Source organism: Chaetura pelagica, unplaced genomic scaffold (assembly GCF_000747805.2).
Source record: "Chaetura pelagica isolate M959 unplaced genomic scaffold, ChaPel_1.0 scaffold56, whole genome shotgun sequence".
Lineage (NCBI taxonomy): Eukaryota > Metazoa > Chordata > Aves > Apodiformes > Apodidae > Chaetura > Chaetura pelagica.
This window is the reverse complement of record NW_009953792.1, coordinates 170951-185500: the sequence shown is the minus strand read 5'-3', so window position 1 is coordinate 185500 and position 14550 is coordinate 170951. Positions and strand designations below refer to the sequence as shown.

General features: G+C 44.3%; 1 protein-coding gene across 1 annotated transcript in view; it reads right to left on the bottom strand.

Annotated features, from left to right (window-relative positions):
* Positions 1–2984: 2984 nt before the first annotated feature.
* Positions 2985–14550, bottom strand: part of CLNS1A (chloride channel, nucleotide-sensitive, 1A) — a 16564-nt gene continuing 4998 nt past the window's right edge. The window contains exons 3-7 of the mRNA XM_010001063.1: positions 12599–12706; positions 10502–10612; positions 8345–8518; positions 5927–6011; positions 2985–3369 (exon numbers count right to left, since the gene is read on the bottom strand). Of these exons, the coding sequence (XP_009999365.1) occupies positions 5944–6011; positions 8345–8518; positions 10502–10612; positions 12599–12706 (461 nt within the window). The 3' untranslated portion in view covers positions 2985–3369; positions 5927–5943. The remainder of the gene's footprint in view (positions 3370–5926; positions 6012–8344; positions 8519–10501; positions 10613–12598; positions 12707–14550) is intronic.

The window sequence follows — 14550 nt, the reverse complement described above, 5'->3', positions numbered from 1 at the left end:
AATGAATTCATAAACAGCTACTCTTGTCTGTTATCTTTTATTGCAAGAGGTTGGGAAGTAAATATTTTCATGTAATTTCTTACTTAACTGCAATAAAAATCTTTCCTCATTTTCATTTTCCTAGATACATTTCAGATTTTACTGCAAAATGAACTGAACTGTTTGGACATTCATACAAGAGAATCTTAATCCATGACCCTGTATTCAGTCATTCAAATAAAATAAAAAAAAAATAGCTTGCTAATAGACTGAAAAGAACTAGAAGTGCTGGTTTATCATTGAGCAGCACTTGGATCCTGGTGTGAGTAGGTTTACTGAGGGAAACTTATCTTCTGTAAAACTCCTCCCAGTGAGGACTACACAGCCCCAGCCTGCGAGCCTGAGAAGAAGCTCCTCCTGTAGTTGGTTTTACATCCACCTGCTTGTTTATAAACCAGCCAGAACAGAAACACAGTGTGTGGGACTTCTGAAAAATATCCTAGAATGCCAGGTTGGAAGGGACCTCAAGGATCAGCTGGTCCAACCTTTCTAGGTGCTACTCCAGTTGATAAAGAGGTGGCTGAGCAGCCTGTCAAGCTGAGACTAAACTGTCCAATGAGGGGGAATCCACCACTTCCCTTGGGAGACTGTTCCAGTGTTGGACTGTCCTCATGGGGAAGCATTTCCCTCTTGTGTCCAATGGGAATCTTCCCAGGAGCAACTTGTGCCCATGACCCCTTGTCTTTTCCATGGGACTCCTTGTAAACAGGGAGTCTCCATCTTCTTGGCAGCCACCCTTTAAGGACTGGAACATGGTGATAAGGTCTCCTTGGAGCCTTCTCTTCTCCAAGCTGAACAAACCCAGTGTTATCAGCCTCTCCTCATCTGGCAGGTCCTTCTATGTACTTTAATACCCCGTACAGCTTCCAAGACAAATGCTTTGGGAGGCTTCTACCTGTCACTTTCTTGCTTTACTGTTTTTTTATCTCTTTTACCTATTAATGTGATCCATACCCTACAGATTTTCTTCCTCCCTGGGACTTCACTGCTGTACTCAAGCTAGTTTTTAGCTTCATTTTGTATGGAAAGGAGCCTGAACTGATTTGCATGCCTCCTTTAAGTCCATGAAGCCCACGGGGTAAAGGTCTCAAAAATAAATCTCAAAGAGCATAAAAACAGGCAGCCAGAGAAAAGAGAAAGCAGAGACACAAACCTATGGAGAGCCAAGGTTTGTTAGGTTAGAGGTTCTACTTCCACGCCAAAAAGCAAAGTCCATAAAGCAAAAAGGTCAGATCTGACTTCTCTGTGTCTACATGGTTTATATTTTGGTAAAACAGATAGTTTTAAAAATATCAGTATAAACCTGGGTGATTCAACATGAAGTTGCTCTATTTATGGCCATTAGAAGTAGAATATAAAATCAAAAGAAAAACCACTGAGAAATAGACAAGCCTTAAATTGACTAAATTAAGGCAAAACAAAAAGTAGCAGAAAGAATGAAAAATAAAGCTAAATTAGGAACTGAAGAGTTTAACTGGTTTTGGTAGTACAGACAAAAATCAGTATTTTACATTCAAAGTACTGATTGCTTCTGAAGTGTAAGTGTACCCAGAACACTTTCACATAGCTGAAATAAAGTTATATTGAAAGTAAAACTTGCCAATCCACACAAGACACTCCTCAAATCTGCCTTCAGGGCTCATCCAGGTTTGTTTCTACCTGACCAAAATTACTCTCACTCTAGTGAATTGACTGGAAGCATCTAAAGATGTTTGCTCCTGCAGCTCTGCATTAGCACAGCACAAATTGTCCTTTCTGGAGCTTCCTACTGCTGGGATATGGTGTGAGGGTACTGAGATAGTCCAGCTGCCCTGTAGGTCAACTGTGCCCACCTGCCAGGATATGACAGGTAGCTTGCAGTTCAGTATGGAAAACAATAAAAACATCACACTGCATCAACTGAGATAAGACACCAGAAAATAAAAATCCAAAGGCTGTTTTAACCATGAGCAGTGATTTAAAATTGTATGAGCTTTCTTTCCTAAACTATGGTGTTGGTAGAGTTTAATACTCCTTTGCTGTCCTGAAATCTCCTTTTCAATCCCAGTGCAAAAACTAAAGCTTCATTCTGTGCCCTCCTTTGTACTCTGCAACCCTAAGCATGCATTTGTGTAAATATATACATCCATATACTTATAGAGAGGGGCTGGGAAAGACATTCTTGTAGAATTGTTGCAGAACATGCTCACTATTTCATTGATTCAGCAGGGCAGGATCACTCCAGACTCCAGGAGTGTAGGGCTGGGAAATAAAACTCTTTGTATTCCAACATAATTATACTGAAAAAATGCACAGTCAACTTCAAATTAAATGAAACTTTTTAGTATCAGACTTTCATCTGGATACTGAGAGAGGGGAAAAAAAAACACTTGAATTTGCTGACACTGCCTCATGGCAAAAACACCACAGTGTAGAGAAATTAAACAGCAAAAGCTCCAGCAGGACTGAGCTCTTGGCTCCTAAAGTTGGAAACAGGCAGAACTCTGCAAATGTTCTGCCCTATTATTCACACATCAAGTTCAATAATGAAAGTGTTTGCTGACACTGCCTCATGGCAAAAACACCAGTGTAGAGAAATTAAACAGCAAAAGCTTCACTGGACCTTTTTTTGTTGCAGAAGAGAGTGCTAAAACTGAAGGGATGTCAGCTCAGAGCTGCCAGATGCTGAAGTAAAGGACTGAGAACTGCAACACGGAGCTGGTTGTGAGATACAAAAATCTTAGTTTATTTAACAACGCTGTTAACATAAAAAACAAAGACACAAAGCAGTTCTCATTTTCAGGACTGTACAGACTCTATTTCATCTCCTGTACCACTCAAACTCTGCTCACAGAGAAATGAAAGGGACAGCACTGAGCTGATGAAGCCAGTTATATTTGAGGGGCACTAAATTTAGCTTTGTTTTTAAACCTTGGCAAACCCTATTTTATTTCAGTTGGACTTCGTAACATTTCTATTTCAATTTTACTCCACCAATGCAACAAACAGGTACAAAAATATGGAAAATTCTAGGACAATCTAAAATTCTGTTCTACTTACAGTTTTCTTTCTGATAGTCCTAGAATTCCTAAAAAGGCTTCTTTGAAATGGCCCCTGATTAGCCCCATTCAAGTGTTAGATGCAAGAGGTTTTACTGTTTTTTTGTTTGTTTTGTTTTTTTAAAATAACCCCATAGTGGTCACAAATGTCAAACCCTGGTTTAAACATCTATAAAAAGCATTTATAGACCTAGATGTCTAAGCTTAGGTCATTAAAAGAGCTGTTAACTCCCAATAGTCACTGCAACACCTTCAGTTTTACAGCTTATTCTGGAAGTGCCACAAGAGGAATCTGAAAGATACAAGAAACCAAGTTTATGGAATTGGCATCAAAATAAAAGCTCATGAATCTTTACAGAATGGTAGCCACCCATTGTTTGCAGTCATAGAGGGCTGCACTTTATATCACACCTAATTTTCAGAAGGGCTGAACATCTTTGCCAGCAGCTGTGAGCTCAGGCCAGCTCAGGACAACCAGCTCTTCCAACCCGCAGTTGTACAACATGTCCTGGGAGACCCTGCTGCTCCAGCACACACAGAACACACCAGTTGCTCTGGGACAATTACTGCAGCCTCGTGATGTGACAGACAAAACACTGCTTATTACAAGAGCAGTGGGAATGTCCCACACCACGAGTCAGCAGGCCTTGCAGGAGCTTCAGCAGGCAACTGTCACATCTCATTTAGGTAACGAGCAGCAACGTGCACCACAAGGGCACTGCCTTGGAGGCAGGACAGTGTGTGGCTCTCCAAGGGATCAGAGGCAGGATCTTCTTGTGGATTATTTTTTCAGTTCAGAAGGTTAAGAGGGCAGAGCTGCCCCACAGAGAACCAAGAAGATGGCAGCCTGCTCCTTCTCTGCCCCTATTTTGAGAATGTACAACCAAGCCACTCTCAAGCTGTGCTAATTAGCACAGACCTGCAAGAGCTTGTCACTTCATACCTTCAGTTGTTTCTTGCTGCCATATACATCCTAGGGCTTTGGAATTACTTAAATGACATCACCACGGCCAGGCTGGTGGTTACTTTAAGAAGGCTCATCACAAACTGCTGCCTGGAGCAACCTGACTGCGACATAGACACTGCTCGTGCAGATCACTTGACCTGCCCTGGCAGGGATCACTTCTGCAGCTCTGGTAAGCACAACGAGGACAGAAGGACACCCTATCCAATCAACTCTCACAATATTCACCTCTCACAGCCATCTGCCACCCTGTAGAAAGCACAGCATAAGCAGCAGAAAGAATTCCAATGACCAAAACTACTTCTTACTGGGTGTATTTTGTGTTTTGCTGGATCAGTCAACATCACTTCCACCTGAACTTCCAGGTTCCTGAGAGATCTGCTACCAGGCACTCATTTTCTTTCATCCTGCTCAAGTTTAAAGCAGGACAATCAGCATTCCAATTTGAATTTTCAACAGCACAATTTTTATTTCTTTTATAAATGATGGACTGAAATAATCTTGGAGATGGGGTCATCAGAGCCAAGTCTTCCATTCACTAAGTAAGAGGCACTTCCTTTACAGCAGAAGAGTTTTCCTTACTTTTAAAATGTTTCCTTTATCAAATAAGGTAACTGTCCAATGGTGGGGCAAACCACTGGACTGTTTTTGGAAAAACTCCTCTGTGTACTGAGAAGCCTTTCCCAGGGTAAAAAGCATGAATGAAAGAAAGTTTGACCTCTGACACCAACCAGTAAACAATGAGTGGCAGTGGTTGAGATCAGTAAGTGAACACGGGGCTACTCAGAGACACTGAGAGCAGCAGGAGCATTAACAGCAACAAAGAGAAACAAGCAGTGGGGGAGGAAAACAGAAGCACAGCACCCCCCCACAACAGCCTTTCTCAGGGACTGCAGCCTCTCACTCAGTACTGTACTCCCTAACCAGGTACTTCTGACCCATTTCTATCCATGTTTTTGGCATTTCTTCTTCCTAGTTGTGGCCCTTTCCTCCCTTGCTCCTTTCCTTGATTCTCCCACAAGCTTCTGCCCCACAACTGTTTTCTCTGGCATTACAAGGGTGACAGTTCTGCCCTTTCTTTGAGGCCAGAGCTGGCAGTCCCACTTTCAAGCGAGGCAGAAGAACTGAGAGAACACACTAGTGCTAGAGCAGCACATGCAAACTGTGCCCAGGCTGAAGCAGGGGGTGGAATCACAACCCTGCTGTGCCTCTGCATCACCAAACAGCCCCAGCATGAGCTGCTCTTCCTCTCCCACCCAGCGCCAGGGGAAACACTGGCACATCTTGCGATGCCACTGAGAGGTGCTGGCAGGCAGGAGAGCACATGGACACAACCACCTAAGCAGGGTCTTGCCTCTAAGATGTGAACTTCTGAGAACAATCCCATCCAGAGTGCTTGGTAACTTTACTGGGAACTGTTCCTGCTCTACTTTCAGTGAAGGAAGAGATGGACTTGCAGTGCTGTGAAGTGCCCTGACCCCCTTGAAAAGTTTGGGGGATCTTGTACACTAAGGGCAAAATCATGGACACTAAGGAGTGACTTCCCAGTAGGCTCCAGCCTTCATGTATCAGCATCTTAAGAGGCTCTGAGACTGGACAGTTCTTAAATCTACTGAAGGGCTGACCTGCCTTCCAGACAGACCCCTCCACACAAGCTACCCCCACAGCATGATGGTTCACACCAGCAGGCAGTTTTGGATGGATCACTGTACAACTCTGCATACTTGTGATAAATACAGCTACCTTCTTCTCTAAGTCACCATCATCTGGCTACCACAAGATACTTCCCATAGGAGATCTAGGATCACCTGCTTAATACAAATTACAAAGATGGAAGGCTCTGCAGGACTGAAAAGCACTGCTGCTGGAGGACAGAAGAACTTACAGCAGCTGATGTCCTCCTCAGTGATCAACTTCTGCATCTTCAAACTGCCCCGCAACTACTGGTGCTACGTCCACCTCCATCCCATCTGGAAAACAACATCAAATCAGCACGGCAAGCAGCTGGAATTCCAGGAAGGGCAGCGAGTGCCCTCTGCTGACACGAGATGGCCAGAGTAGAGAACTCCTTTGCTCAATTTCTGAAGGCAGCACCGATGTGCTCACAAAAGGCTGTGGCTTTGTTCCAGCTCTATCAGTCTTAGAATCAATCATATAATGGAATGGTTAAGGTTGGAAAGGACCTTAAAGATCATCTAGTTCCAACCCCCTGCATGGGCAGGGACACCTCCCACTAGACCAGGTTGCACAAAGCCCCATCCAACCTGAACACTTCCAGGGAGGGGGGAATGGGTCACTTAAAGACATCCCTGTCCCACTTTATCTTATAAAAAGGCTTAAACAGCAGATATTTTTAAGTATTTTTTAAATGAAGTTTTGGTGCAACAAAATCCTTTTAATAGCTTTAACTGTGCTAACAGAAAGAGGCTGGAGCCTGTTTGAAACCACTTTCAGCCATCAGGTTGGAAAAAGGAACAATCACTCTGTGCTACAATGTTAAAAAAAATAACATTCTGAGAGTGAGCAGCTCTGGGGATATCAATAATTGTAGCAATCCAAGAAGCAATACCATGGCAAATCAGATTAGGAGGGCAAATAAAACTGATGAAGATGGCTTTGAGACATATAACATAATTGCTGTTCAATTTACTTTGATTTTCAAAATTCTGAGGTTCAGAAACCTGGCCAAATTTTCAACTGAAAGGCACTGCTAAAACATGAATTTATCATCTAAGGTTATTTTTACATGATATAAATTTATTCAAAGTTGTGGAACAAAGAGAACCTGTAAAGAACTGAAAAAGCAAAGAATAAAAAAATCTTCCATGTGGCTAAGAAGAGATGAGTGATTATTCTGTTCACTATCCTGGGCAAACTGATAGCTAGAAATAAACAGCTGCATTATTATTTGGGGGTCTGTGTAAACTGCATGAAGTTTGACAGGGTTCTGCACATGGGTCAGGGCAACCCCAGGCACAAATATAGGCTGGGGGAGAATGGATTGAGAGCAGCCCTGAGGGGAAGGACTTGGGGCTAGCAGTTGATGAGAAGCTCAACATGAGCTGGCAATGTGTGCTGGAGCCCAGAAACCAACCATGTCCTGGGCTGTGTCACCAGCAGTGTGGCCAGCAGGGCAGGGAGGGGATTGTCCCCCTCTGCTCTGCTCTGGTGAGACCTCCCTGCAGGGCTGGGTCCAGCTCTGGGGGCTCCAACATAAGAAGGACATGGAGCTGTTGGAGAGAGTCCAGAGGCCCCGGAGATGATGGGGGGGCTGGAGCAGCTCTGCTCTGGAGCCAGGCTGAGAGAGTTGGGGTGTTCAGCCTGGAGAAGGCTCCAGGGAGACCTGAGAGCAGCTTCCAGTGCCTGCAGGGGCTCCAGGAAAGCTGGGGAGGGGCTTTTTACAGGGGCATGGAGTGACAGGATGAGGGGAAACGGTTTTAAACTGGGAGAGGGGAGTCTGGGATGAGATATGAGGAAAAAAGTATTTCCTGTGAAGGTGGTTGCCCAGAGGAGCTGTGGCTGCCCCATCCCTGCTCAAGGCCAGGATGGATCACACTTGGAGCAACCTGGTCTGGTGGAAGTTGGGTTCTATGGCTCTTCATCTTTCAAAAATGTCAAGACTGTACTGAAACATTATTATTGTTATATATATTTTAAAAAAAATAAAAAATTTAAAAAGCAATGCTACTAAACTACCTCCCTGTTCTTCTCCCAGGTAATAAGCTGTTCCAGTAAAACCAGCATGCAGAAAAGGCAAAATTTGAGATGCTGGGTTTTTTCCTGAACCACAACTTTTTAAATATGTTTGAACAATCAGTAGCACTAAGAGCCAGCATCCTTCAGAAAAGGAATTTTTAAAAAATAAAGTCTGTTCCCGTGTATTTCAATTATTCTGAATTCACACTGAACTCTGTAAGAGAATAATTAACCTACAATTCAGAGCATTTCCAGAAAAAAATACTATTACCCATTTAGGGTGGAAATTGCTTCCTAATCCCACTGCAGACTCACAAATTTAATTTATTTTAAAATCCTACATCAACTTCATCCTATCACTACTCCAGGAAATCACACCAGTAAGAATCAAGAATTCTTAACACTGTGCTCCTCATTCTTTATGAACCCTCCATCCATGGCAGGGAAGGTGGTGCCCAGAACCACAAACATTTTTATAGCCTCTGGTTGTGCACAAAGAGAAAACTGCTGCTGACCCATAGCATGACAGTTGCTCAGTCCTGGTGTTTAGCTGGACTGGAGAATCACTGCTCTGATATATTTTTAGTAAAACAAAAGCATTTCTTACCTTCAAACTCCCTTATTGAGTCTTCTGTTCTCACTCCAGCCATGTTGTACTGGCTGCTGACAGACTGGGCTAACATGCCTTCTAACCTCTCCAAGGTGGCCTGACCCTCTGCAGTTAGATGTGACAATCCTTCTTCGTAAGTGTAAAAGGTCGGGATGTCACCTTGTCCCAGCTCTGCAAAAATCAAGGTTATGTTTATCAGACCTAAGCTGAAGAGTCAGCATCAAGCAGGGGTTGGAGGAACAGGACATCAGCTACAGAAACCATGCATTAAGAGTGTATCTAGCAAGTGCAGGGAGGTCATCTTTCCCCTCTGCTCTGCCCTAGTGAGACCACACCTGGAGTATTGTGTCCAGTTCTGGGCTCCCCAGATCAAGAGGGACAGGGATTAACTGGAGAGAGTCCAATGGAGGCTACAAGGAGGATTAAGGGACTGGAACATCTGTCATGAGGAAAGGCTGAGAGACCTGGGGCTGCTTAGTCTAGAGAAGGGAAAACACTGAGAGGGGAATTTATTAATGTCTATAAAAATCTGAAGGGTGGTGTGGGGAACAGTCCATCTTCTTCCCCCCACATAAGACTAAACAAAAAATGCCTTTCAAGTCAGCAAAAGTGATGCCTTTCCACTGATTCACTCAAGGACAGAATGAGCAGGTCTCTTGCCCTACCAGATAAGTGCATAGCAAAGAAGCAGCACAAGGGTTATGTTAACTGGCAGAAAAATAAACAACAGATTAAAACCTGCTTCTAACAGAATATGTACCTGGCCAGTGGTGATTGGCTAATTCAGAGAGTACTTTCTTGAACAAAACTTTCAGAGAGAACTTTCTTGAAAGTCTTTGATCCATAAAAAGAGAGTAGAATCTGCTCTTCTCGTCTGTCTCTGCTCGCTCTCTCTGCCTGCTTGGGACAGACCCCGCTGCAGTACCTGAACCTGCCTGAGCGCCCCTCCTGCTGCAAGGAGAAACAGAGAGGGGGGGGCGCCGCCTGTGCCCGCTCCCGGGGATCCTGCCTGCCCAGCCTGGACCGAACTGGACCGGAGAAGGAGCCTGCCCAGCCTGCATCTGCCACAAAGCCACGGGACCAGAGCCCTGCCAGCAGCAGGAAGGGGTCGCCCCGGTTACTGGGACGCCGGCCCCCCTGCAGATCTCCAGCCGAGCACATTTCGAGAACTGTGCTACGCAAGGAAGGAGGGTAAATATACACACACACACACATACTCTTTAACTTTCTTACTGGGCTCAACTCCTACCCTTTCACTCCATTGATTTACACCTCACCTTCGGAGTGTGCCTTTTATAGACCATAGTGCCTTTGAATCCCTTTTCCAATATATACCTAGCCAACCTTGATCCCTTAATTTGTATTGTCCCTTAATAAACTGATTAATTTGCAAACTAAACATTGGTCTCAGTAACAATTTCTGAGCGTGGTGGGAGGGTACTTTAATCTACCCTCTTAGAAATGAACCCTCAGCAGCCGTTCCTCTGGGAGAGGTGGACGCTCGGGCTTTTTAACAAACCTCTCCACATTGGGGGGGGAAGTCGTGGAAACATCCTGACAGCCGGTAGCCCCCGGTACCAGCCCGTGACACACCTCAACATGAGGAAGAACTTGACTGTGAGGGTGACACAGCCCTGGGACAGGCTGCCCAGAGAGCTTGTGGAGTCTCCTTCTCTGGAGACTTTCAAGACCCATCGGATGTGTTTCTGAGTGACGCCAGGTGGTCCTGCTCTGGTAGGAGGGTTGGAGTCGATCTCCAGAGGTCCCTTCCAACCCCTAACATTCTGTAATTCTGTGACTCGAGATAAAAAGGCTGTTTACATCAGTTACAGAATATACACAGAAATGTGCACTGACCACATCACAGTGTGGGCACTGAACCTGGGCTAGCACGTCCACTGGGAACAGGAAAGGATGATATTTGTGTTTTGGGACTTTTGAGAATGAGAACAAGTCTTTTGCTGAATTTCAGCGATTTGTGGCACTTCAACTTTACAGATTTCCTGCAGATTTCTGAGTTTTTATACTGTGCCTGTGGCAAAAAGAATGTTTCAGCAAGATGAGTAATAAACAAGAAACTTCTTAACAGACCACAGAAGTTCCAGGTATCCCAGTGCTGGCAGGTGTATTTCAAAAGAAACAAATGTTACAAACCATGGGCTTCAACATCGTACTCGTCCCCTTCGTAATCATTGTCTGAATCTTCATCGTCTGGGTCTGGGTGAAGAGCTTGGCATTCACACATGGCTGAAAACATGGCTTCCACTGCAGGGACACAAAGGAACACAAATCTCCCTCATTTCTCCACCAATACCCACATCAAAAGGCAAGAAATCTTGAACTGAGAGATCAGAGAGACTGAGAATATTCAACTCTAAGCTCCGCACCAAACAGGACACAAGGGCTTTCCAGCAGCAGTGCCTGGATTTCAGCATGTTCTTCATGATATTATCACTGACTCAAATGCCACTGAATTTCTAACTAAAAAGATGTTTCCCATACAAGTTCTCTGCAAAGATAAATAGATAAGGCTACCTGTGTCATCTGTTTATACATAAAAATCTCTATTTTAAAGCACTGGAATTTTCCTGGAGAAGTGGCTGCTTGAAATATTCCAGTTTCAAACAAGATAAAACAATTTGTTTTGTTCTTCTCAGCACACAGAAATCACTCAATTGGAGGAGGACAATAAAGGATCATGTCACATCTCTACACCCCAGTGACTTCCATGCACCAATATAGGTTAGGGGTAGACCTGCTGGAAAGCAGTTCCAAGGAGAAGGATGTGGGAGTCCTGGGAGATAGTAAATGATCCATGAGCCAGCAACGTGCCCTTGTGCCAAGAAGACCAATGGAATCCTGGGATGCAAAAGGAAGAATGTAGCCAGTAGGTCAAGAGAGGTTATTCTCCCTCTTTACTCTGCCATGGTGAGGCCACAGCTGGAATAGTCCAGTTCTGGGCTCCCCAGTTCAAGAGAGACAGGGAACTGCTGGAGAGAGTCCAGGGGAGGGCAACAAAGATGACTGGGGGGTTGGAGTATCTCCCTGATGAGGAAAGGCTGGGAGAACTGGGACTGCTCAGCCTGGAGAAGAGAAGGCTGAGGGGAGACCTTCTTAATGCCTGGACGTATCTCAGGGTGGATACCCGAGGATGGAGCCAGACTCTCAGCAGTGCCTGGATTTCAGCATGTTCTTCATGATATTATCACTGACTCAAATGCCACTGAATTTCTAACTAAAAAGATGTTTCCCATACAAGTTCTCTGCAAAGATAAATAGATAAGGCTACCTGTGTCATCTGTTTATACATAAAAATCTCTATTTTAAAGCACTGGAATTTTCCTGGAGAAGTGGCTGCTTGAAATATTCCAGTTTCAAACAAGATAAAACAATTTGTTTTGTTCTTCTCAGCACACAGAAATCACTCAATTGGAGGAGGACAATAAAGGATCATGTCACATCTCTACACCCCAGTGACTTCCATGCACCAATATAGGTTAGGGGTAGACCTGCTGGAAAGCAGTTCCAAGGAGAAGGATGTGGGAGTCCTGGGAGATAGTAAATGATCCATGAGCCAGCAACGTGCCCTTGTGCCAAGAAGACCAATGGAATCCTGGGATGCAAAAGGAAGAATGTAGCCAGTAGGTCAAGAGAGGTTATTCTCCCTCTTTACTCTGCCATGGTGAGGCCACAGCTGGAATAGTCCAGTTCTGGGCTCCCCAGTTCAAGAGAGACAGGGAACTGCTGGAGAGAGTCCAGGGGAGGGCAACAAAGATGACTGGGGGGTTGGAGTATCTCCCTGATGAGGAAAGGCTGGGAGAACTGGGACTGCTCAGCCTGGAGAAGAGAAGGCTGAGGGGAGACCTTCTTAATGCCTGGACGTATCTCAGGGTGGATGCAGGAGGATGGAGCCAGACTCTGCTCAGCAGTGCCCAGGGACAGGATATGGGGCAACAGGCACAAGCTGGAACATGGGGAGTGCCACTGAAATAGGAGGGAAAACTTCTTAACTGTGAGGGTGACAGAGCCCTGGGACAGGCTGCCCAGGGAGGGTGTGGAGTCCCTTTCTCTGCAGATATTCCAGCCCCTGGATGCAGCCCTGGGTGATGTGCTCTGGGTGATCCTGCTTTAGCAGGGGAGTGGGACTAGATGATCTCTAGAGGTCCCTTCCAACTCTGACAATTCCATGATTCTGTGATTCCACATATAGCCAAGACCTGAGGCTAAAACATGATTTTTCTCTTCACTTACAGGCTGATTTGTCGCTGGGTACAAATCTGAATTCTGCAATTGGTTCAGCATCATCATCACTGTCTTCCTCCTCCCCTTCCTCCACAGGCACCTCTTTTGTCTCCTCTTCTTTAGGAAATAAAAAATTTAAAAGAAACATGTTAATTTTTGTGCAAAAAAAGTAAGGTGGTTTGTTTTTTTTATTCTTTCAGGAACATGCAGGTAATAAAACTGGAAACCTGGACACAACCTGTGAGAGACACAAACCAATCCCTCCCATCCACAGCACGGATGTGTGAGGCCCTCTCACAGCCTCCACAACACTCGAAACACACATCAAAACTTCTCTATTTGTAATTTCAAACCTTTACATTTCTGTTATGGTCACATGATTTATCCACACACTTCAGAAAAACTGCCTGACTCTTGCTAAGCCCCACGACCCACAGTCATTATCACTGTGCAATGCTATTTCTGTATTTCTTTACATTACATGCATTTTACAGATGCTTCACAACTATTGTAATGACATCACCTCACTTCCAGTGTGGTCCCTCACAGAGGACTGTGACATTCACAAGGTTTTGTCTACTTGATTTCCCACATTCCTAGCCAGCCAGGAAGATGTCAGAGGAAAAAGTGCACCCAGGACCAATGACAGCTATGAGCAAAACCATCCTTCACAACTTCCGTGCCCTACATACATGAGTTAGTAGACAAAAACATGATGCTTTCCTTTCCAGAAATATAAAAACCACATAGAAGACAACTACAGTTCAGCCTTTTGTGGCTGGGGACACTGCACTGACAGCTTCAAAAGTGCATCATTATCTTCTAGAGAAAAAGAGGACTGCAGTTAAGGCTGTTCCATTGAGAGAGGCTTTTAGCACATAAAAAAGTGGCACCACCAAAGATGTGAAGAAGCCAAGAATCTGTCAGGCAGCTGCCCCAAAAAAATGAAGTGTCCAAGGGAGCTATCCAATCCTTTTCCACCCACGGGCACAGCTTGTCACTGCTGAGTCCAGCTCTTTATTTCCATGGAATCATCCTCTGAGTGCCTTTTCTTAAAAAGGGGGGGGAGGAAAAGGCACATACACAGAGGGTGCAACAACAGCCTTCAGAGGAAGAACAAAATGGATCCTGGCCAACCAAGAAGCAAAGACTCCTGCAGCCAAAGAAGTGGAGAGGTTTTGGTTTAACACCTTTCAGGAGTTAAAATCCTGGGCCAGGGATTGACTTGAAAACCAAACAAATATTCTACTTGCTGCAGATTAACTGTAGCCAGAGAACACCCATTAAAAAAACCACAACACCCTCCCAAAAATCAGTCTATTAAAGAATTACAGATAAGAATTATCACAGGATATCCATATTTTCAAACACTATTACTGGAATTAATTAAAAGCTTTAACTATATCTGCAAACCAGGCTCAGTTTACTTCAGAACAAACACAGTTAAAGGAAAATGAAGAAGAACCAAGGGGTACACGTACACATTATTATTTGTAGTGAGAAACTGCCAGAGAACATTAGTAACATGAGAAGGAAATAATGAAAATAGCTATGAATGCCTCTGCCTCCTCAAGCTTGTGTCAGTACTTTCAATATATTATTTGTGGAAAAATTAAAGGCCAGATTGTAACCTTTAACTACAATGACCAGTAGGCATGGAGGGGAAAGGGAACCAGGCTCAAGACTTCAAACTTGTTGCTCTTCAATTGAAGTGGCAGTTTATGACACACTGAAAATACTAACAGATCTTCCAGAAGAAAAAAAAACCTGATACACCAAAAATGTAGGAAATCTTCATACAACAATGAAACTGAAACCTTGTTTTCTCTAGGTCAGAAGGTTGGTTCAGTGGGAAAACTACAAAGATCCATCAAGCCTGGCAACATGAGCTATTACCTTTTTTTTTTAAGCAAGCTGTGGGAGAAAATGAATGAAAGGTTCTAGGTTAATGGGAAACAGCA